The following is a 26,141-nucleotide window of genomic DNA, read 5'->3' on the forward strand; positions in this document are numbered from 1 at the left end:
ACATGCTGTGTCTTTGCTGAGTTTACCAAAATATCCACTGCATGTGGTGCATAGATGTGAATCACTGCCCCCATTGTCACCGGAACTGCCGCTTTTACTGCTAAGACTGTCGCTTGAACCCCCCTATGGGGCGGCAGGTAGCTTAGTGGTTAAGAGCGTTGTGCCAGTAACCGAAAGGTCGCTGGTTCTAATCCCCAAGCCGACTAGGTGAAAAATCTGTCGATGTGCCCTTGAGCAAGGCACTTAACCCTAATTGCTCCTGTAAGTCGCTCTGGATAAGAGCGTCTGCTAAATGACTAAAATGTAAATGTAAATGTATGGCAGGAAGGCATTCCTGCCGCTACTGTGTCCAATCTTGTACTATAGTACATTACTTTTTTCTCCATATTTTTGTGTGATGACTGCATTACAATGTCCTCTATCCTCATGTACAAACATCTCAAACTCTCTATTTACTGTACATCTGGAATTCCCAGCGCTGTGGCTTTGCATAGCACTTGTTTCAATCTTTCAAATGCCTTTTCACACTCTGGTGTCCACTCTACCAGGTCATGTCTCCGTTAAGCCATTAATGAGAATGACGGTATAAAACTGCGGACATAACCGAATTGTCCCAGTCTTTTCTTAACCCCTCTAATTGTTGTTGGAATTGGCAGTCGTTGGATTGCGTCTTTTCGGCCAACCGTCAGTTTTCTTACACTTAGATATAGTGTGTTCCAGGTATGTTACCTCTGGGAGCGCAATTTGTGCCTTTTCACGGGACGCCTTTAGACCAACTTGTGTTAGGTGTCTCAAGAGGATGTCAAGATCCTCTTCATGGGCTGTCTGAGAATCTGAACATAATAACAAATCATCCACATATTAAATCATAGTGGAACCTACCGTGAACTGACAGTTCTCCAGAGCTTTCTTAACGGCACTGTAAAACAGGGCAGGGTCAGAAGCGTACCCCACTGGCAAACGACGAAAACAATACTGTTCGATATTGCATACAAATGCAAACCAATGTTGTGAGTTCTCGTGAATTGGCAAGGCCCAAAAACCGTTCTTCAAATCAATTACTGAGAAAATGTTAGCAGATGGTGGGATGTAAGACAGAATGGTGGAAGGGTCAGCTGCTATGGGTGCTACTTTTTTAGCTCTATTGGTCACACCCCTAAGGTCAACTGTTAGCCTATATCCTTCACTCTTCGCTACATGAAACATAGGACTGTTACAACAGCCTGCCTGTTTCACCAAAACTCCTCTCTCCACCAATACTGCCACATCCTCTACCATAGCTACAGTGGGGAAAAAAAGTATTTAGTCAGCCACCAATTGTGCATGTTCTCCCACTTAAAAAGATGAGAGAGGCCTGTAATTTTCATCGTAGGTACACGTCAACTATGACAGACAAATTGAGAAGAAGAAAATCCAGAAAATCACATTGTAGGATTTTTAATGAATTTATTTGCAAATTATGGTGGAAAATAAGTATTTGGTCACCTACAAACAAGCAAGATTTCTGGCTCTCACAGACCTGTAACTTCTTCTTTAAGAGGCTCCTCTGTCCTCCACTCGTTACCTGTATTAATGGCACCTGTTTGAACTTGTTATCAGTATAAAAGACACCTGTCCACAACCTCAAACAGTCACACTCCAAACTCCACTATGGCCAAGACCAAAGAGCTGTCAATGGACACCAGAAACAAAATTGTAGACCTGCACCAGGCTGGGAAGACTGAATCTGCAATAGGTAAGCTGCTTGGTTTGAAGAAATCAACTGTGGGAGCAATTATTAGGAAATGGAAGACATACAAGACCACTGATAATCTCCCTCGATCTGGGGCTCCACGCAAGATCTCACCCCGTGGGGTCAAAATGATCACAAGAACGGTGAGCAAAAATCCCAGAACCACACGGGGGGACCTAGTGAATGACCTGCAGAGAGCTGGGACCAAAGTAACAAAGCCTACCATCAGTAACACACTACGCCGCCAGGGACTCAAATCCTGCAGTGCCAGACGTGTCCCCCTGCTTAAGCCAGTACATGTCCAGGCCCGTCTGAAGTTTGCTAGAGTGCATTTGGATGATCCAGAAGAGGATTGGGAGAATGTCATATGGTCAGATGAAACCAAAATAGAACTTTTTGGTAAAAACTCAACTCGTCATGTTTGGAGGACAAAGAATGCTGAGTTGCATCCAAAGAACACCATACCTACTGTGAAGCATGGGGGTGGAAACATCATGCTTTGGGGCAGTTTTTCTGCAAAGGGACCAGGACGACTGATCCGTGTAAAGGAAAGAATGAATGGGGCCATGTATCGTGAGATTTTGAGTGAAAACCTCCTTCCATCAGCAAGGGCATTGAAGATGAAACGTGGCTGGGTCTTTCAGCATGACAATGATCCCAAACACACCGCCCGGGCAACGAAGGAGTGGCTTCGTAAGAAGCATTTCAAGGTCCTGGAGTGGCCTAGCCAGTCTCCAGATCTCAACCCCATAGAAAATCTTTGGAGGGAGTTGAAAGTCCGTGTTGCCCAGCGACAGCCCCAAAACATCACTGCTCTAGAGGAGATCTGCATGGAGGAATGGGCCAAAATACCAGCAACAGTGTGTGAAAACCTTGTGAAGACTTACAGAAAACGTTTGACCTGTGTCATTGCCAACAAAGGGTATATAACAAAGTATTGAGAAACTTTTGTTCTTGACCAAATACTTATTTCCCACCATAATTTGCAAATAAATTCATAAAAAATCCTACAATGTGATTTTCTGGATATTTTTTTCTCATTTTGTCTGTCATAGTTGACATGTACCTATGATGAAAATTACAGGCCTCTCTCATCTTTTTAAGTGGGAGAACTTGCACAATTGGTGGCTGACTAAATACTTTTTTTTCCCCCACTGTACATTTTTTCCCCCACTAAAAGGAATCAGTGAAATTTCGGCACCAGTATCTATAAGAAAGTTAAATGTCCAGCGATCTCCAACGGTACCTTCCATTTAAAACCCATCAATACCTTTTATTACCACTGACCGCACAGAGGTAAACCACCCCTATGCTTCAGAATCATCCTTGCTCCCTCTGGCTGCTCCTAGCAGGGCCTTTTTCTGCCCTGTTGTTTGATGGGCAAATTGCTCCACCAGCTCATATTTTATGGCTATTGGAGCAGATGGCCTCAGCCTTTGATCTTCCCCCCTAGGTCTGTCTTGCGTCCATTTGGGACACTGTCCTATCCAGTGTGTCGTACTCCCACACTTAAAACAACCAATTTCTTCACCCCTGGCAGGCTGTCCAGATTTATAGTTCATCTCCCTCTTCAATTGCCCCCCACATATCTCTTCGCATGTCCTCTATTTCACTAGTCAATAATTTAGCCTCCTTAACCACCTTTCCTAGATTGTTTTGAGTCCATTCCAGCTTTTCCTTGGCCTCTGTTAATTCTTTAGTAACATTGGTGTGTTTCCCTACACCATAACATATACTTTGTATCCCTTGTTTACTCAAGTGTTTTCTTTATTTTGTCAGTTACCGGTATGCCTACTGTCGGGAAGGCTGCAGTTTTGGCAGCATGTGTGCCAAATATATGCTACAGCTTGTTGCGTTGTAGCCATAGACATATAATCCTTTTTTTTTTTACCCTGGCAATTTGACTGTTAACCTCATGGGTACACTAGCAATAGATGCCAGTCCTGATTTGAATGGGAACTGCTATCTATTGATACTTTTTCTATGGATGGTTGCAGCTGTCAGTTTGCCTTTTGCAGATTTCTAAATACAATTGTGGGGAAAAAATACAATTTCAATATCTCCCAATGTGTAGCTAACAGTAGCACTATTTTTCAAAGTAGTTCATCTTGAGATAGACTATTGTCATGAAGAGCGCATCGGCCATCACCATGAGTAGCCTATGGCTTCATCTTCATGTGAGATAGTGTGCCACTGGAAATTGTATTTAGTAACCTATGATATATATACTGTATACAGTATATTGCCTCCTAATATTGTACAATCTGTGTGTTGCTTCATTGACCTGCGCTATTGTTTGTTTGAATTCAAGATTTCTGTTTGTTAGTGTCAGAGTAGCCACTCAATTAGGTCATTTTTGTGGTAATAAAAAAGATTCAGCTAATGTCTTCTGTCATGTAAATGATGAATGGCATGAAATGCATTTTTAAAAGGCAGATTTTTTTTCGGACCCATGTGTGGAAATCCTAAAAACGCCTCTTCTCAACTGTAGCCTATGCCACATGGCAAACGTTATTATGGCTTTATTATGAAGGGGCTTTTTCTTCAACAGTAGATTTACCACGATTCGAATTGCATCTTGGTGCATACATTTCTTTAAATAACATTATGGGGGGGGGGGGGGGGGGGGGGGGTTCTACTAAGCAAACATATGGAATTGTTTTAAGATGGTCATACAATGGATCATTTAGCTATTTGATTTGGAATTTTAGGACCCCTTTAGGTATTAACTTTGTATTTTATAAAACATAATTTGATAAAATATAGAATTTGGCCTTTACTACTATAGCCCATAGAAACACATTGAATAACACTTTTATAAATGTTAAAAAAGATAGTCAAAAAATCAATCATAAGGTTTTGAAGTTTCTGTCCTACAGTGAGGGAAAAAAGTATTTGATCCCCTGCTGATTTTGTACGTTTGCCCACTGACAAAGAAATGATCAGTCTATAATTTTAATGATAGGTTTATTTGAACAGTGATAGACAGAATAACAACAAAAAAATCCAGAAAAACGCATGTCAAAAATGTTATACATTGATTTGCATTTTAATGAGGGAAATAAGTATTTGACCCCCTCTCAATCAGAAAGATTTCTGGCTCCCAGGTGTATTTTATACAGGTAACGAGCTGAGATTAGGAGCACACTCTTAAAGGGACTGCTCCTAATCTCAGTTTGTTACCTGTATAAAAGACACCTGTCCACAGAAGCAATCAATCAATCAGATTCCAAACTCTCCACCATGGCCAAGACCAAAGAGCTCTCCAAGGATGTCAGGGACAAGATTGTAGACCTACACAAGGCTGGAATGGGCTACAAGACCATCACCAAGCAGCTTGGTGAGAAGGTGACAACAGTTGGTGCGATTATTCGCAAATGGAAGAAACACAAAAGAACTGTCAATCTCCCTCGGCCTGGGGCTCCATGCAAGATCTCACCTCGTGGAGTTGCAATGATCATGAGAACGGTGAGGAATCAGCCCAGAACTACACGGGAGGATCTTGTCAATGATCTCAAGGCAGCTGGGACCATAGTCACCAAGAAAACAATTGGTAACACACTACACCGTGAAGGACTGAAATCCTGCAGCGCCCGCAAGGTCCCCCTGCTCAAGAAAGCACATATACAGGCCCGTCTGAAGTTTGCCAATGAACATCTAAATGATTCAGAGGAGAACTGGGTGAAAGTGTTGTGGTCAGATGAGACCAAAATGGAGCTCTTAGAACTGGGTGAAAGTGTTGTGGTCAGATGAGACCAAAATGGAGCTCTTTAGCATCAACTCAACTTGCCGTGTTTGGAGGAGGAGGAATGCTGCCTATGACCCCCAGAACACCATCCCCACCGTCAAACATGGAGGTGGAAACTATGCTTTGGGGGTGTTTTTCTGCTAAGGGGACAGGACAACTTCACCGCATCAAATGGACGATGGACAGGGCCACGTACCGTCAAATCTTGGGTGAGAACCTCCTTCCCTCAGCCAGGGCATTGAAAATGGGTCGTGGATGGGTATTCCAGCATGGCAATGACCCAAAACACACGGCCAAGGTAACAAAGGAGTGGCTCAAGAAGAAGCACATTAAGGTCCTGGAGTGGCCTAGCCAGTCTCCAGACCTTAATCCCATAGAAAATCTGTGGAGGGAGCTGAAGATTTGGGTTGCCAAACGTCAGCCTCGAAACCTTAATGACTTGGAGAAGATCTGCATAGAGGAGTGGGACAAAATCCCTCCTGAGATGTGTGCAAACCTGGTGGCCAACTACAAGAAACGTCTGACCTCTGTGATTGCCAACAAGTACTAAGTCATGTTTTGCAGAGGGGTCAAATACTTATTTCCCTCATTAAAATGCAAATCAATTTATAACATTTTTGACATGCGTTTTTCTGGATTTTGTTGTTGTTATTCTGTCTCTCACTGTTCAAATAAACCTACCATTAAAATTATAGATTGATCATTCCTTTGTCAATGGGCAAACGTACAAAATCAGCAAGGGATCAAATACTTTTTTCCCTCACTGTATATCTAGGAGATACTGTATAAGCTCAGGAAATATGTGTTTTTTTTTGGACACATGTTTAACTCCATATTTTTGTTGGCACAAAACTACCTCAATACTTCCATTCATTTGTATGGGTTACCTTCAGACGAGTCCCGTGACACTTGTGGGAGTCTTAGAGCAAAAAGGAGAACATCGTGTTCGTGAGAGAATCCCATTTTCACAGTGGTATCATATTAGTTTAGCCCAAACTGTTCGGACGCTACAGACAGAATTGGCACATCAGCATTACCGATTTCAGACGAGTCCCATTGGACCGTTCGAATGCTACAGACCTTTTCGTGAGAAGACTGATTTTCGGGATGTCAAACACTTCTGTAGCTCGTCTACCTTCCACCACAGACAGCCGGGATGGGCGAATTCGGTGGCTGCAAAATAACAGATATCTCCATATTAAACTGACAGATTTTTATGGATTTTTTTTTACGTTACTTAGATTGACGCAGGGGTGCGTCAATAGAGTCGAGGGGGAGGGGTAATAGGACATGTAGCCTATTTTAAATTATGAGCGCTTCTAAAGGCGTTAGCATGCTTAAGTTTGGCTGGCGCCTAGCCGAACGAGTGTGTTCCCATACTCCCTTAAAAGACATTCGCTTGAAAAACAAGAAAAAAGCGGCAATAGTACTTTGTGTCAATTTTGATACGACAGAGCCAGTATACACTTCCTCAAAATAGTCAGAATGAATCTAAGATTACAATAAAATCAGTCATTCATTTTGACATTTTTGCTGAAGAGATCTTAGCCGAGCAATTTTACTATGTTTGGTGCAGTATTTTTCAACGAAATAATTTGCCGGAAAACGAGTCGTCTCTCGTTGAATGACAACAAAGACTTTATTGAAGAATCCCCACGGTTGACTTATCATTGACGAAGGGGCTTAGCCTCCAGAAAAAATGTTGTGTGCCCTAACAGCCGAAAACACCCTCACCGAAGTCCAAAACATACAAAAACTTCACAAAATGTCATCATAATATATGTCAACTCTACCAAACTGTTTCGTCTGGGAAGCATGTGAATGCCTTTAGTCACCTTTATATGTTTTTTATTAAAATACTTTTCATTCAAATCATTTGGTTTTGTTTCAATACTTCAAAACCAAATGGTAGGTCCAGGTAGTCACAAAAATAGATGTGTTGGTAAAATGGTGATTTTAAAGAATGGAGCGGCATATTTTTTACTTATTAACTTTGTCATCCGCAGCTTTGATCTCTTGTTACGTCAGTCACTCAATTAGCCCGTCAGCCCCAAAAAATCTAATTGGTAGTTTAGTCTAGCCAACAATCGACCAGCCCCCCCCCCCTCGATTGTTAGTCACTCGCACTCAGATATTAAAAACTGCAAACATTTCTCTTCAGGGCCAGCTCTGACTGCATGTGTGTGAATGGATGTGGGTATGCAGGCCCGCAAGCCACTGCAGCCCCTCGTGATGAGCTCAGATTCTTTGTGGCACCCACCCCCATCAAAGTTGCTACACTGTCTCTGTTTAACAAAATGGACAAACATACTTTATTGCTTATAAAAACCTATCAAGAAAATTCACATTTACAAAATGTCATTAAGTAAAACAGATAACATCTACATATGAAAAAGGTCCCTTTTTGTTAAAAACACATATGATTACATGGAAACAATCAGTAACACACACTACACACAAAGAATTGTCAAACTACATGACATACATTCACCACCAGATCAGGAGTTGAAGGCCTGAATGACCTTCTACTCCATTGGTTTCATTTGCCTCTTTGATCTTGTAACATATGATATATAGCTCAACTCCAGCATTCATCAGCTGTAAAACCCCATCAAAGATATCCTGACTCAACATTCCACAACCCTGCCATAGATGGCTCTGTAAAGCTCCCCTTTCTAGTACGAGGACAGCAGAGTATCTTTGGACAGGATGGCGGTAAAGCAAGCTCAATGTGTGGAGGGACTGGCAGTTAACTGGCTTGAGGCAAACACCTCTGCCAAATACGCATTCGGAACGCTTTGAATAATGTTAGGCCAGGGTTCACTTGGAAGATTGCTGGGTGCCTTGTTGAGGTATATAATCTGGAATGAGAGGAGAGTACATTTGTAATTGTATATTTTCTCCATAAAGTGCCATCGGGAAGCCCCATCATCACAACAGCAAAATAATAAAACTCTGCTACTCTGAGGGCTAACTAATACTTCACTTAGGGGTCATCGAACACTGATCAAAATAAAACATGTCAACTATCTACATACACATTGAATCCACAATTATCTTTCCCTTAAGGAAAATTGTATGTATCTAAATGATCAATACTTAACTTATTCTGCTCAGAAGCATTTGATGCACGTTGTAGACTGACAAGTATGTATGACAAGTTATGTGAGACAAATGACTCAGAAAAGAGACGGCTTGATTGACAACAGGTCAGAGGTTCAGCAGTGCACATGTGGGTTTGAAAGGCTGCAGACTAATTCAAATGGTTAAGAGCTAACAGAATTTTCCCAATGTTTAGCTGAGAGGTAAGGGACAATGGGGGTTCCAGTTGAAAGCCTGTCACATAACCTCATCCCCAGGCTAAAATTGCTGTCACATAGAGCCTGGTAACACTGTGCAATAAAGCAGGATTCGAAAGGGGTGTGGTTAAAATCGAGGTGTGAGAGGGCGAGCCTGCTACAGCTGTGTTAGATTAAACTGAAATATGGCAAAAATCACCAATCAATATAAAGGCTCTATCACATTGACCATATTTTTGAGAAGCTCAATTGATTCGGAGTTCGGGATATAAAGTTGATATGTGAAAACTATTTCTAAAGACGTGTACTTTCAGATTTTCTGAACTCTCTTCCTTGTTTAAATCACGTGCTGCTCGAGCTTTGATGTCCACAATGTAGGGGGAGGTTCTAAGGGTAACGCTAGATGGAGAGCGCGCCAGCTGGTGGACGAGATTAGCCGTCACACAATGAGATGCTGAGATCCTGTTGGTTCAGAAAGAGCTCTAGGGCAAAGTCTCATATCGGAGCAATTACAGCTTCACTGATGTGGTAGACAACTCTTACTGTTCGCCCAGTCTGAAATCCTACCATTCTAGTCATGGAATGCTGCAGGCCAGAGAGCACACCGTTTGAACACTTTTGACGACTTCAATGTTGTTTTTGGATCATTGTTGAGGTATGATGTATTCACCCAGGATTCTACCTGGGTATATTGGTTAAGACACTGTTCCCGGGAAAGAGAGGAAGATGTTCAGTGTGTCTGAGGCAAACAATACAAGAATGTATCTAATACAAAAACATATTTAAAGGGAAACTCAGGGGTATTTTTTAAAGAGGTTCCTTGAAGTCTGACTGCAATCCTGTGAGAGAAGGCACATAAGAGTCTAGTTGAATAAGGCAGCTTCATATCCACTGTGCAGAGACTGACAGAACAGTCCAAAGATAACAAGCCATAGGTATGGAAGAAGTATTTGTCCTCTTCTCTCATCCCTTGCCAGGTCTCAGAGAGGGAGATCAGAGAGAGGGTGGAATGGCTGGTGGATAGTTTCTCTCTCAGTACTGTACCCTGTAGGCCTATGCATTCCACCACACCCCTCACTAGTAGTTAAACTTGACCTTCTCAATATCGACAATAAGTGTCCGAGCCAAGAAGATGCCCATCATCTGAAAAGGGGGAAGAATTTACAGCATTAGCTAACAATAGATATGAATCCCATAAGCATATAAACATGTAGTCTAATTTCAATATAGATATATTTACCTGAAGCAGAGATATAATGATGAATACTCCAGCTACTATGTAGAGATTCCGTGGAAGCCATTCCTCTAAGGCTGGGATGCAGCCCTTGACGTAAATATAGTTGATCCAGTCCCCCTGCAACAGGAAATGAGAGCTATATGGAATGCTCTCCCGTACCTTTGAATATATATATATATCGGCTTACTCAAATCACCTTACACTAAGTACAAGTCTTGGTGCACTAAATGCATCTTGAAGGTTTAGATCCAACTGATTGTTTTTTTTCAAATACTAAGAAGATTTGATTTGACACCAAGTGTTTGACAAAAAGAGTTCCGAATTAGAATATAAAAAAGTCAAAAGGATGCCTTCTGCTATTGTGTAGCCGTTATACATGACAGCCTATGACAATATCTTAGTGAAATTAATATTGACCACCACAAGAGGCAGAGGAAAGGTCAAAATTAGCAAATAGATAGGCAGCAGGTAGCCTAGTGGTTAAAGCGTTGGGCCAGTAACCGAGAGGTCGCTGGTTCGAATACCCGAGCCAACAAGGTGAAAAATCTCTCGATGTGCCCTTGAGCAAGGCACTCTGTCCTGATTTTCTCCAGGGGTGCCGAACTACTATGGCTGACCCTGTAAAACAACATTTCACTGCACATATCTGGTATAGGACAAACAAGAACATAAAAAAAAATATAAAGAATTGATGAGTCATATATGATGAATAGTGAAACTCAGCTCTTCCATTTCAAAATAAAAACTCCCATTTATCTAGAAGCATCTGCTGTGTCTAAGACATTGTTTTTCCTGACAAACAAAAAATACAAATCAGTTTGCCTTATAACTTTGAATAACAATGAAGATGAATAGTTCATTCTGAGCCAGGGGACCAGAACCGATGTAAAACAGGGTGGATTTGCAGAAAAACAAATTTAAGCCCCAGCTTTAAGAGCGACCACTGGAACACTAGGCCAAAAATATAGAAAAAGGATCATTTATTTTCAGCCTGCCGTTCTTCGTAGTGACAAGAGATTAACAGGGGCAGGAGGGAGCCTGCCTTTTATTCAGCAGTGATAACACCACATTTGTGTTTCTCCCATTTGGGTAATGGGGAAGGAAAGGCGCTGTCGATACAGTTTAAATGACATTACACGAAAGCCTGTATTATGTACCCGTAAGAAGAAATGGAAGTTTACTTTCTGCACTGAAATCTATTACTTTCTCAATAAAATGTTTAACTTTCACAGCAATAGTCTTACTACAGCTAGTACAGAGGTGGATTGTTGCAAACAATAGACATGGATGCATATATAGGCCATATAAACATACAGTTAAGACATGCAGTAGGCTATCGTAAAGAGAAATAGCAATTTCTCCAGATTCTGTGTGCGGATATACATAAGTCACTTTGGATAAAAGTGTCTGCTAAATAGCTCAGCTCTTGCTCAGTTGTGCACCGGGGCCTCCCACTCCTCTTTCTATTCTGGTTAGAGCCAGTTAGCGCTGTTCTGTGAAGGGAGTAGTACACAGCGTTGTACGAGATATTCAGTTTCTTGGCAATTTCTCACATAGAATAGCCTTCGGAATAAAGTTATTTGTTTCTGGACATTTTGAGCTCCAAATACTCAACTAGTCTCAAGAAGGCCAGTTTTATTGCTTCTTTAATCAGCACAACAGTTTTCAGCTGTGCTTACATAATTGCAAAAGGATTTTCTAATGATCAATTAGCCTTTTAAAGTGAACAACTTGGATTAGCAAACACAACGTTCCATTGGAACACAGGACTGATAGTTGCTGATAATGGGCTCTGTACGCCTATGAAGATATTCCATAAAAACATCAGCCGTTTCCAGCTACAATAGCCATTTACAACATTAACAATGTCTACACTGTATTTCTGATCAATTGTATGTTATTTTAATGGACCATTTTTTTTGCTTTTCTTTCGAAAACAAGGACATTTCTAAATGACCCCAAACTTTTGAACGGCAGTGTATGTGTGCACTGGATAGGGTCATACCTTTAGATGTTTACGGACATCATAGCCACACTGGGTGTTTAAAACTGAGTCCTGAGGAGAGAGAGAAAGGAACAGGTCGATTTAGTCCTGTCAGTGTCAAGGACTAACGAGGCATACCTAAAAATGAGTATGACAGTGGCAGTTATAACAACTAGTACAGAGTCACTTATTCAGAGGAGACGGATACGGAAGGAGCAATGACACCATTTTTTACATTACATTTTAGTCATTTAGCAGACACTCTTATCCAGAGCGACTGAGTGCATACATTATTTTTTTTATTTTGCATACTGGCCCCCCGTGGGAATCGAACCCAAAACGCCATGCTCTACCAACTGAGCTACATCCCTGCCGGCCATTCCCTCCCCAACCCTGGACGACGCTGGGCCAATTGTGCGCCGCCCTATGGGTCTCCCGGTCACGGCCGGCTACGACAGAGCCTGGATTCGAACCAGGATCTAGTGGCACAGCTAGCACTGCAATGCAGTGCCTTAGACCACTGCGCCACTCGGGAAACCCACAAGAGAGACATGGAGATACGGGCAGGCAGATTACTCACCGTAGGGTCACTGAGGCAGCAGGAGAAGGGCACTCCACACCTCTCTCTGCTGGGGTTGTTGTTGGTGCAGTTGAAGTAGACGTTCAGGTTCCAGTCGTCAGGCTCCTTGGCTCCGCAGCAGTGGTTCTAGGACAGACAATAGAGGGGAGTTTGAGTCAGATGGTTCTAACGAACCGAACACACTCCAACTCCTGAGGTGTGTTTCCATACCATACATCTGACAGTGTAGGACTGAGCACACAGCACATATCCACTTAAAGGACAGCAGTTCAAGTATCATCAGGTCCCCAGAGAACAACCGGCCATTGTAGCAAGGCTTGTGAAAGCAAGCACACAATCACACACTAACACTGGGATGTATGAACAATCTCGGGGAGGGGTTAGGAGGAAAGGAAGGAAACAATGTGACAGAACCGATGTGAGGGACAGCAGGTTATTAGGTCACCTTGTGTCTCACATTCTCCCTGCCTCTATATCCCATTACCCACCCCCCACAGCCACACGCTGCATAGCTCTCTCACCAGCTTTTGCAGGGAGTCGATGAGGTTCTGCAGGTCGATGTCCTCTCTGTAGGCCTTGACATTGGCCAGGAAGAAGTCGTTGATCCACTCTCTGACGTAGTCCTGGAAAACGAACGCCAGCACGGCCGCAGTCAATTCCAGGAAGAAGATTAACCCGATCACACCCGAGAACTGGAAGAGAAAAACAAGTTAACTACACGTGGTGGGAGACTGATAGAGAAGCATCAGAGTCAGAGACAACAGACTCAAATACAGGACAGTAGTGTTCTTGCTAATATGGTTTGGTAGTGCTTTGCATGGGTAGAAAAAACCCACCATAAAGATAAAACAATTGCATGCCCTAATCAATGAAGGATGTGGTGAATGAAGGAATCCCTCATTGATGGATTTACACTCATTAAGATGGACACACCTTGTTATATAGTCAGTCATCGTATAGCCTGAGGAGTCATAGGAGCATGTCTGACTAGTGGAGCACAAGCTGGGCCAACAGAAAGGGCTTGTAAGTAGGGCTGGCACAATTAACGTATAACTGTAACAGACTGTTATAGATGTAGACTGACATGAAAATAAAATAATGTAAATCTCTCTCCGTCTATCTATCTATATACAGTACCAAACAAAAGTTTGGACACAGCTACTCATTCCAGGGTTTTTCTTTATTTTTACTATTTTCTACGTTGTAGAATAATAGTGAAGACATCAAAACTTTCTACAACGTTACAGCCTTATTCTATAATGGATTAAATAGTTCCCCCCCCCCCCCTCAATCTACACACAATACTCCATAATGACAATTCAAAAACGGGTTTTTGCAAATGTATTAAAAATAAAACTGAAATATCACATTTGCATAAGTATTCAGACCCTTTACTCACCACTTTGCTGAAGCACCTTTGCCAGCAATTACAGCATCGAGTCTTCTTGGGTATGAAGCTACAAGCTTGGCATACCTGTATTTGGTGAGTTTCTCGCATTCTTCTCTGCAGATCCTCTCAAACTCTGTCAGGTTGGATGGGGAGAGTCGCTGCACAGCTATATTCAGGTCTCTCCAGAGATGTTCGATCGGGTTCAAGTCAGGGCTCTGGCTGGGCCATTCAAGGACATTGAGACTTGTCCCGAAGCCACTCTTGAATTGTCATGCTGTGTGCTTAGGGTCGTTCTCCTGTTGGAAGGTGAACCTTTGCCCCAGTCTGAAGTCCTGAGCGCTCTGGAGCAGGTTTTCATCAAGGATCTCTATGAACTTTGCTCCATTCATCTTTCCCTCAATCCTGACTGGTCTCCCAGTCCCTGCAGCTTATAAACATCCCCACAGCATGAAGCTGTCTCCACCATGATACACAGTAGGGATGGTGCCAGGTTTCCTCCAGATGTGACACTTTGCATTCAGGCCAAAGAGTTCAATCTTGGTTTCATCAGACAAGAGAATCTTGTTTCTCATGGTCTGAGAGTCCTTTAGGTGCCTTTTGGTAAACTCCAAGCTGGCTGTCATGTGCCTTTTACTAACAATAGGTTCCGTCTGGCCAATCTACCATAAAAGCCTGATTGGTGGAGTGGTGCAGAGATGGGAGATCCTTCCAGAAGGACAACCATCTCCACAGAGGAAATCTGGAGCTCTGTCAGAGTGACCATGAGGTTCTTGGTCACCTCCCTGACCAAGGCCCTTCTCCCCTGATTGCTCACTTTGGCCGGGCAGCCAGCTCTAGGAAGAGTCTTGGTGGTTCCAAACTTCTTCCATTTAAGAATGATGGAGGCCACTGTGTCCTTGGGGACCTTCAATGCTGCAGAATTATTTTGGTACCCTTCCCCAGATCTGTGCCTCAACATAGTCCTGTCTTGGAGCTCTACGGACAACTCCTTCGACCTCATGGCTTGGTTTTTGCTCTGTCATGCACTGTAAACTGTAGACCTTATATAGACAGGTCTGTGCCTTTCCAAATCATGTCCAAACAATTGAATTTACCACAGGTGGTGTCCAATCAAGTTGTAGAAACATCAAGGATGATCAATGGAAACAGGATGCACCAGAGCTCAATTTCGAGTCTCATAGCAAAGCATCTGAATACTTATGTAAATAAGGTATTTCTGTTTATTTTTATTATTATAAATTAGCAAACATTTCTAAAAACAGTTTCGCTTTGTCATTATAGGTTAGTGTGTGTAGATTGATGAGGACAAATTGATGGCTGACTAAATACTTTTTTCCTTGCACAATTGGTGGCTGACTAAATACTTTTTCCCCCCCCACTGTACATACAGTCCCAATCAAAAGTTTGGACACACCTACTCATTCAAGGGTTTTTCTTTATTTTTAGTATTTTCTACATTAATAGTGAAGGCATCAAAACTATGAAATAACACATATGGAACCAAAAAAAATAGTAACCAAAAAAAGTGTTAAACAAAATATATTTGAGATTCTTCAAAGTAGCCACCCTTTGCCTTGATGACAGCTTTGCACACTCTTGCATTCTCTCAACCAGCTTCATGAGGTAGTCACCTGGAATGTGTTTCAATTAACAGGTGTGCCTTCTTAAAAGTCAATTTGTGGAATTTCTTTCCTTCTTAACGCGTTTGAGCCAATCAGTTGTGTTGTGACAAGGTATGGGAGGTATACAGAAGTTGGCCTATTTGGTAAAAGACCAAGTCCATATTATGGCAAGAACAGCTCTAATAAGCAAAGAGAAACGACAGTCCATCATTACTTTAAGACATGAAGGTCAGTCAATACGGAATATTTCAAGAACTTCGAAAGTTTCTTCAAGTGCAGTAGCAAAATCCATCAAGCGCTATGTTGAAACTGGCTCTCAATGAGGACCGCCACAGGAATGGAAGACCCAGAGTTACCTCTGCTGCAGAGGATAAGTTCATTACAGTTCATTACAGTTACCAGCCTCAGAAATTGCAGACCAAATAAATGCTTCAAAGAGTTCAAGTCACAGACACATCTCAACATCAACTGTTCAGAGGGAACTGTGTGAATCAGGCCTTCATGGTCGAATTGCTGCAAAGAAACCACTACTAAAGGACACCAATAAGAAGAAAAGACGTGCTTGGGCCAAGAAACACAAGCAATGGACATTAGACCGGTGGAAATTTGTCCTTTGGTCTGGAGTCCAAATTAGAGATATTTGGTTCCAACCGCTGTGTCTTTGTGAGACGCGTGTGGGTGAACAGATGATCTCCGCATCTGTAATTCCCAACGTAAAGCATGGAGTTATGGTGTGGGGGTGCTTTGCTGGTGACATTCTGTGATTTATTTAGAATTCAAGGCACACTTAACCAGCATGGCTACCACAGCATTCTGCAGCGATACGCCATCCCATTTGGTTTGGGCTTAGTGGGACTATAATTTGTTTTTCAACAGGACAATGACCCAACACACCTCCAGGCTGTATACAGTGGGGGAAAAAAGTATGTAGTCAGCCACCAATTGTGCAAGTTCTCCCACTTAAAAAAAGATGAGAGGCCTAGGTAGGTACACGTCAACTATGACAGACAAATTGAGAAAGAAAATTCCAGAAAATCACATTGTAGGATTTTTAATGAATTTATTTGCAAATTATGGTGGAAAATAAGTATTTGGTCATCTACAAACAAGCAAGATTTCTAGCTCTCACAGACCTGTAACTTCTTCTTTAAGAGGCTCCTCTGTCCTCCACTCGTTACCTGTATTAATGGCACCTGTTTGAACTTGTTATCAGTATAAAAGACACCTGTCCACAACCTCAAACAGTCACACTCCAAACTTCACTATGGCCAAGACCAAAGAGCTGTCAAAGGACACCAGAAACAAAATTGTAGACCTGCACCAGGCTGGGAAGACTGAATCTGCAATTGGTAAGCAGCTTGGTTTGAAGAAATCAACTGTGGGAGCAATTATTAGGAAATGGAAGACATACAAGACCACTGATAATCTCCCTCGATCTGGGGCTCCACGCAAGATCTCACCCCGTGGGGTCAAAATGATCACAAGAACAGTGAGCAAAAATCCCAGAACCACACGGGGGGACCTAGTGAATGACCTGCAGAGAGCTGGGACCAAAGTAACAAAGCCTACCATCAGTAACACACTACGCCGCCAGGGACTCAAATCCTGCAGTGCCAGACGTGTCCCCCTGCTTAAGCCAGTACATGTCCAGGCCCGTCTGAAGTTTGCTAGAGTGCATTTGGATGATCCAGAAGAGGATTGGGAGAATGTCATATGGTCAGATGAAACCAAAATATAACTTTTTGGTAAAAACTCAACTCGTCGTGTTTGGAGGACAAAGAATGCTGAGTTGCATCCAAAGAACACCATACCTACTGTGAAGCATGGGGGTGGAAACATCATGCTTTGGGGCTGTTTTTCTGCAAAGGGACCAGGACGACTGATCCATGTAAAGGAAAGAATGAATGGGGCCATGTATCGTGAGATTGAGTGAAAACCTCCTTCCATCAGCAAGGGCATTGAAGATGAAACGTGGCTGGATCTTTCAGCATGACAATGATCCCAAACACACTGCCCGGGCAACGAAGGAGTGGCTTCGTAAGAAGCATTTCAAGGTCCTGGAGTGGCCTAACCAGTCTCCAGATCTCAACCCCATAGAAAATCTTTGGAGGGAGTTGAAAGTCCGTGTTGCCCAGCAACAGCCCCAAAACATCACTGCTCTAGAGGAGATCTGCATGGAGGAATGGGCCAAAATCAAATCAAATCAAATTTTATTGGTCACATGCGCCGAATACAACAGGTGCAGACATTACAGTGAAATGCTTACTTACAGCCCTTAACCAACAGTGCATTTATTTTAAACAAAAAAAGTAAGAATAAAACAACAACAAAAAAAAGTGTTGAGAAAAAAAAGAGCAGAAGTAAAATAAAGTGACAGTAGGGAGGCTATATATACAGGGGGGTACCGTTGCAGAGTCAATGTGCGGGGGCACCGGCTAGTTGAGGTAGTTGAGGTAATATGTACGTGTGGGTAGAGTTAAAGTGACTATGCATAAATACTTAACAGAGTAGCAGCAGCGTAAAAAGGATGGGGTGGGGGGGCAGTGCAAATAGTCTGGGTAGCCATGATTAGCTGTTCAGGAGTCTTATGGCTTGGGGGTAGAAGCTGTTGAGAAGTCTTTTGGACCTAGACTTGGCACTCCGGTACCGCTTGCCGTGCGGTAGCAGAGAGAACAGTCTATGACTAGGGTGGCTGGAGTCTTTGACAATTTTGAGGGCCTTCCTCTGACACCGCCTGGTATAGAGGTCCTGGATGGCAGGAAGCTTTGCCCCAGTGATGTACTGGGCCGTACGCACTACCCTCTGTAGTGCCTTGCGGTCGGAGGCCAAGCAGTTGCCATACCAGGCGGTGATGCAACCAGTCAGGATGCTCTCGATGGTGCAGCTGTAGAATTTGTTGAGGATCTGAGGACCCATGGCAAATCTTTTTAGTCTCCTGAGGGGGAATAGGCTTTGTCGTGCCCTCTTCACGACTGTCTTGGTGTGTTTGGACCATGATAGTTCGTTGGTGATGTGGACACCAAGGAACTTGAAGCTCTCAACCTGTTCCAAAATACCAGCAACAGTGTGTGACAACCTTGTGAAGACTTACAGAAAACGTTTGACCTGTGTCATTGCCAACAAAGGGTTTATAACAAAGTATTGAGAAACTTTTGTTATTGACTAAATACTTATTTTCCACCATAATTTGCAAATAAATTCATTAAAAATCCTACAATGTGATTTTCTGAATTTTTTCCCTAATTTTGTCTGTCATAGTTGACGTGTACCTATGATGAAAATTACAGGCCTCTCATCTTTTTAAGTGGGAGAACTTGCACAATTGGTGGCTGACTAAATACTTTTTTTCCCCACTGTAAGTGCTATTTGACCAAGAAGGAGAGTGATGGAGTGCTGCATCAGATGACCTGGCCTCCACAATCCCCTGACCTCAACACAGTTGAGATGGTTTGGGATGAGTCGGAGGGCAGAGTGATGGAATAGCAGCCAACAAGTGCTCAGCATATGTGGGAACTCCTTCAAGACTGTTGGAAAAGTATTCCAGGTGAAGCTGGTTGAGAGAATGCCAAGAGCGGGCAAAGCTGTCATCAAGGCAAAGGGTGGCTATTTGAAGAATATATTTTGATTTGTGTAACACTTTTTTGGTTACTATATGATTCCATATGTGTTATTTCATAGTTTTGACTGGTACTGAACAAAAATATAAACACAACAAAAAAGTAAAGTGTTGGTCCCATGTTTCAGGAGCAGAAATAAAAGATCCCAGAAATGTTCCATATGCACAAAAAGCTTATTTCTCAACAAAAAAAAGGCACAAATGTGCTTTTATCCCTGTTAGTGAGCATTTCTACTTTGCCAAGATATTCCATCCACATGACAGGTGTGGCATATCAAGAAGCTGATTAAACAGCATGATCATTACACAGGTGCACCTTGTGCTGGTGACAATAAAAATACACAAAAATTTGCATTTTTGTGACATAACAAAATGCCACAGATGTCTCAAATTTTGAGGTAGCGCGCAATTGGCTTGCTGACTGCAGGAATGTCCACCAGAGCTGCTGCCAGAGAATTGAATGTTCCTTTCTCTACCATAAGCTGCCTCCAATGTCTTTTAGAACATTTGGCAGTACATCCAACCGGCCTTTGCACAAGCTTCTTGCTGAAACAAGCAAGGCATTGCGTAGGTAATGCCCCCTCCCCTGCAGCAGCAGCACAAACATTTTTGAATGAATAGAACTTGCTTGGAACCTCTAACCCTGGCAATTTCATGGGTAAACTCGCACTGGCTGCCTGGTATTTTCATGCAATAATTTCCATGGTAAAGTAGAATGTATGATGTTAACTGATGTGGCTCATGCAATGGAATATATTTTTTGTAATGTCACTTGAGTCGAATCAACAAAATCACAGCACATATTGATGGGTATACTTCCTGCTTTGCTCCTATGGGTAAACTCACAATGGCCACCAGTCCACCCGCTATACCATCACGCTTGAATGGGGATGCCTGTTCTATTCATTATATGTATACAGCAGCACATGCAGTCAGGAGCAGAGGACAGGAGAACGATTACTTTTTTCTACTCAAATGGTTTTTACAGTGACCGCGGTCATTTGGCTGACCAATAACTGTCATCCAAAATTCCATGACCGTCACAGCCCCACTTGTAAGAGCAGCTAAAATGTGTACCTGTATGCTATCAGTATGCTACGAGAGACCCAAGAGAGACAGAGAAAGAGCAAGAGAAATAGAAAGAGTATTGTTGTGGTGGTACAGTACTCACAAACTTGAGGAGGCATATGTTCTCCCTTAGTGCCCCTACACATCCTGCGAAGCCCAGGATGAAGGTGATCGCTCCCACCAACAGCACTAGCCACACGGGGTCAAAGCCATGCAGCCGTGTCACCTGTGTCAGGTCCAACAGTACTCCCTACAGGAGTGAGAACAGCTGAGATAACTGTTGAGCTAACAGACACCCAGGCTATTGTGCATGGCAACACAGTACCACTGGTGAATTAAATTACTGTATGGCCTTTCAGACATGGATGACACAGAGGCTGATACCATTTCAAGCACAGCATCAACATGCAAGTTGACAGTCATTACGAGAATAATGAATGCCACATGATAAATAATTAAATTATTTAATAAATTACATGGGGTATCTGTGATTAAAAGCTGGCGTGTTATCTTGTAACATTAATAGGTCCAATACACATTTGAATAACCTCTAATGTAGCGGTTCAACCCTACAGAACAGACATGCTTACAGACATTTCGATTAAAATGTGTTATCAGCTAAAGTTTCAAGCTGTGTGTAACAATTAAATGTGAATTTGATGGTTGTGAATGTGAATCTTTTAAAAGATGTGATGGCAGTGATAAGTGACTGGACAATCCTGTATTAGACTGCCAACCAGTCTGTGGGTTGAAGGTCTGGCGCAAACACAATTATACAAACACAGTCATTGGGCAGAGATCAGCTGTCTGTATGGTGTTGAAACATTTACAGGACAATGGGAGAAGCTGCTCACTCACCTTCTCACTCCAGGCCCAGAACCCAATGGCGATGAATGCTGCTCCAGCAAGCTGAGGAAGGAAGCAGAGTATTTTTCTGGTGTGTTTACATTTTTTACTTTGTGTGTTCAGTTGTCTACTTTTATATTTCATATAGGCATTAGGGAAACATCTGCCACTAAAGAATATTAAATAATAATGATGTATAAAAGAGGGAGCCTGCTAATAACGAAAACACTGACAACGCCTGTAATTACAAAGGTGCACCAAAATTCTCAAGAAATTGCAAAAAAAAGGAAGACATGTGTCATAAGTGGTTATCGCGTATCCTTGCACTCAGACTACAACTGCCCTATCAAGAGATGAATTAGCGCTCTTAACCAAAATCCAAAACAGAAGCGTTTCTATATTTCCTGTTGACACAGACCAAGAGAGGAAGCTAGCAAATATCATAGTGAGTTTTTTTTGCTAAATATGTTGCGATCACAGAATCCTGGAGGGACTGCTATATGCTCCCCCTTATGCCGGGCGTACACTACACGACTTTCAAAATCCTAACATTGCTGACCCTCACATTAAACAAACGCCTTTCCTGTAGTTTTTTGTCTTGCCAACGTAGTGGTGTGCACACTAAACGATGTGGCACAGACAGGGGGTCACACACTACAAGATTCTTCACTTGGTTGTGAGGATTCTCGATACCACGCTGTCTCCCAGAAACAATGAGTGATGTGATTAGACTGTTAACGTAGCTGGAACGAGTTGTGTCTCAAAGCAGCCTCAAACGCATTCAGTCAGAAATTCACGCTTGCCATACAGAGTTGAATTATCTAGCCTATACATTTTGAATTGAGTAACATTGCTTGTGAACTTCAGAGTTGTAACGATTTGACACTGGCTTTGGTTAAAGACAAGTACAAACGAATACTAGTAGTAATCGCTCATGCTCGACAGTCTACTCATTCTGGGTGAAGCGATACGTCATCATCTCACTGGCTTCTTCTCTGGCAAGCTCTCATTGCTGATCACCGTTCTCAAAACATGTTGTTGCCCATCTCACTACAAGAGCATTGCCGACTTTGTGGTGATAAAATATGTTTGAAAATATTGGGACGTCTAGGATTTTGCAGGCAACAACATGGGGATTTTGTCTCTGATCTCAAAAACGTGTCTGGGACAGCTAAATCAGGGTCAAATCGTGTAGTGTATGCCTGGATTTAAGAGTATCTGATTACTGGCCATGGCTGACTCTAGCAGACTAAACTCCACGTTGAAGGACGCTTATGACGAACTTCACCAACAGAGTGGAGCAGAGACCAGGCTTTGTGGAATCTAGCTCAGACTACATCGATTCCCCCAAGGTCAATACTTCAAAAAAATGTAAATCATTAAACACCTACCGTGTACCAATGTTTGTCCTCTGTAGTTGCAGACCATTCATTGTTTGAAGAAATCCATACTTTCTCAATAAATGTTAATCAAATACAACCGACTTTTCCTCATTTCTGTTTCTCAAAGATGGCAGCTTAGCGCATGTGTCAATTGATTCTCCGATGACGTAGGCCTAGGTCTCCAAATACTCATTGTCCAATCAAATCACACAATCTACAGATGGTGTGTCGACCAATAACATTTTGCACATTACTTTATTGACAGGCCTCATTTTCTATCCAGAGATACTGAGAAATAACGAGAGAAAAATCATAGAAAGATACAATAATTTTATAGCAGGGGTCTCCAACAGGTTGATCGCGAGCTACCATTAGCCTGCAGCCCACCTATGAGTAGCTGGCCAAACAATTCTGAGAGCCAGTTTCATCATAGCGCTTGATGGTTTTTGCGACTGCACTTGAAGAAACTTTGAAAGTTCTTGAGATTTTCAAGATTAACTGACCTTTGTGTCTTAAAGTAATGATGGACTGTCGTTTCTCTTTGCTTATTTGAGCTGTTCTTGCCATAATATGGACTTGGACCACCCCGACCTCGTCACAACACAACTAATTGACTCAAACTCATTAAGGAAAGAAATTCCACTAATTAACTTTTAACTTTGGCACACCTGTTAATTTAAATGCATTTTAGGTGACTACCTCATGAAGCTGGTTGAGAGAATGCCAAGAGTGTGCAAAGATGTCATCAAGGCAAAGGGTGGCTATTTGAAGAATCTCAAATATAAAATATATTTTGATTTGTTTAACACTTTTTTGGTTACTACATGATTCCATATGTGTTATTTCATAGTTTTGATGTCTTCACTATTATTCTACAATGTTGAAAATAGCAATGAGTAGGTAGGTTTCTTCCCCCCCCCCCCCCCCCCAAAAAAAAAAGATAGTCTTCACATTGACTCAGAACATCCAATTTCGTTGTTTCTCTATGAAGAATTGTAATTTTTTGAGTGAAAAACAAAACAAATCTAAAACCAGGAAAGATAAAACAAAGAAAATGTAAAACATAATTTGGGGTGGGGAGGATATTGCAGATTATATAGGGCCCCCTCAGAGTTCTTTATTAACATTATTGTACCAGGTATATTCACAGACAAAATATAGTGCACTACTTTCTCTTGTACACTAAGGAACCGGGAAACATTGCAGGGGAGAGATGAATGTGCCTATCTGAAAGCTAGAGAAAAAAATTAGTAGCTCACAACATGTTTCATTTTTTAAAAGCAGCATTCATGCTAGAAAAGGTTGGAGACCCCTGTTTTATAGCCTAAAAAGTTGTTTATTGAAATGAAAGAAAGGCACGCAACTACAGAGGACAAACATAAGTACAAGGTATGCAATTCATGATTTAACTTTTGTTAAGTATTGACCTTGGGCAAATCGAGTCTGAGAGCTAGATTCCACAAAGTCTGGTCTCTGCTCCACTCTGTTGGTAAAGTTAATCATAAACTTCCTTCACCAGAGTGGAGTTTAGTCTGCTAGGCTGACTCATAGCGCAGGCCAACTATACAGTATCTTCATAACTACATTCATAGCATAGCACCAAATGAGACAACGGGGTGTCACAGCATGTCTGCATTACTCATGGTTTACAGGGCTACTGCTATTACTACTTACCCAAAATATGATGTTGTAGCTGAACATGAGGTACTTGTAGCAGCAGCTGACTTCTGCATTTTCATAACGATAGTAGTGCATCTTTCCCCTGTGTTGAAAGACAGGCGGGAGACAATGACAGTTAGCTAACTAGGTGGCACACAGATGGGACAAGATGTGAAAGGTTGACCTACTAGCTTGATAATTAACGATTTGTTTATCCAACTACACGTTAATAAGGCTATCACTTAGCTAGCAACATAGCTAGCTAACTAGTTTACGTTTGTTAGTTCAGCTGAAACACTTAATCAAAGACTGAAATGGTAGCTACAACTGACTGTTGGCCAGAAGAAGCCGGATTAACTAACTAACGGAAGCTAAACTTGTTCATTTATTTGGCCAGCTAACTAGTTAACAGTTAACGTTAGCTAGCTGACCGACTTTCGATTTTCTGCACACTGTCAGATGAACACCAACAGCTAGATAACAATAGCTACTAGCAGAGTTACTGTAGCTAGCTAACGTTAGACAGCTTATTAACATTACCTGGCTAGTTGGTCAACAAAATTAATTTACGGCGGCTAGTTAGTTGGCTATCGCTGGATACTGTGATACGGATGGAAACACAGCTAACTTAGCTAGTTACTAGCCATAGTGGCTATCCAGAAAATAAATATATGCTTGTAAACAGAAGCCATTCACTAGCTAAATTAGTGTTAGATGCCAATCACTGTCGCTAACTTAGCTAGCTAAATTAGCTAACCTTAGCCATTGACTAGGACTCACTGTTAGCTTTGTTGCTAGCTAACGGTAGCTGGTTAGCGTAGCGATGAAGACATTGTGTTTGTTTAACTAACAAGCTATCTTGCTGAAAAAACAAAATATTCGGCAAACTTCACCTTTTCAATACAGATAAAGTAGCTACGTTACAAAAACAACGTTTAATCAATTGTTTATATTCATTTTATTCGTTGCTACATATCAACTTTCCCACCATAAACAACTCACCGCGGCTTTGTTTAGCTCTGCACTGCCTGTTGTGGCAAAAATGATCTGTTGTTGGTTGAGTTTCGAAAACTCTTCGGATACTTTTTACTCGACTTCCTGTAAGCGCAGCAGGCCACGCCCAATCTTCTCCTATGTTTTTGTTTGCATGTCGTTACACAAAGGTTATATATTAGAATTTGAATTGATAATTGATTGAGTAATAATCTATGCAAACTCAACAAATCAACTTTATGGAAATGTAAAAAAATCCTTAGATGGCCACATCAATAATTAATATGGTCGATAAATGACACTATCTGATACATAAAATAGTTTATTGGTCACATTCACAGTTTAGCAGATGTTAAAGCGGGTGCAGCGTAATCGTTATATTATTAGCGCCTAACAATGCAGTAAAATGTTAAACTAGTAAAAAATTAATCAAAAATATTAATTTTTTTATCAAGAAATGTCGAACGAATCCAATTAACAAGCCAAATAGCATTGTAATCACAGCAATCCAAATGCAATCTATATGTATATAGCCTACACCAGATGAATTTACACAAGCTATACTAACAATGATATGCACAGCAGTAGATATATTAGAGTGAGCTACAGTGCCTTTGGAAAGTATTCAGACCCCTTGACTTTTTCCACATTTTGTTACATTACAGCCTTATTCTAAAATCGATTTTCCCTCATCAATCTACACACAATACCCCATAATGACGAAGCAAAAACATGTTTTTAGAAATTTTAGCAAATGTATTAAAAATAAAAAACGGAAATATCACATTTACATAACTATTCAGACCCTTTACTCAGTACTTTGTTGAAACACCTTTGGCAGCGATTACAGCCTCCAGTCTTCTTGGGTATGACGCTACAAGCTTGGCCCACCTGTATTTGGGGAGTTCCTCTTCTCTGCAGATCCTCTCAATCTCTGTCAGGTTGGATGGGGAGCGTCGCTGCACAGCTATGTTCAGGTCTCTCC

The 26,141-nt window shown here is 41.8% G+C and overlaps 1 protein-coding gene across 1 annotated transcript; it reads right to left on the bottom strand.

Annotated features, from left to right (window-relative positions):
- Window positions 1-7,764: 7,764 nt before the first annotated feature.
- Window positions 7,765-25,238, bottom strand: LOC311130244 (tetraspanin-14-like). Its single transcript, XM_084162942.1, has 9 exons — window positions 25,166-25,238; window positions 24,179-24,266; window positions 21,135-21,185; window positions 20,380-20,526; window positions 13,102-13,272; window positions 12,581-12,706; window positions 12,022-12,072; window positions 10,020-10,133; window positions 7,765-9,922 (listed from the first exon to the last, which is right to left on the bottom strand). The coding sequence occupies exons 2-9, from the start codon at window positions 24,257-24,259 to the stop codon at window positions 9,857-9,859; spliced, it is 807 nt and encodes a 268-aa protein (XP_084019068.1). The 5' UTR covers window positions 24,260-24,266; window positions 25,166-25,238; the 3' UTR covers window positions 7,765-9,856.
- Between the last annotated feature and the right edge of the window lie 903 nt (window positions 25,239-26,141).

This window comes from Coregonus lavaretus, assembly GCF_964263955.1.
Source record: "Coregonus lavaretus genome assembly, chromosome: 1".
Taxonomy (NCBI): domain Eukaryota; kingdom Metazoa; phylum Chordata; class Actinopteri; order Salmoniformes; family Salmonidae; genus Coregonus; species Coregonus lavaretus.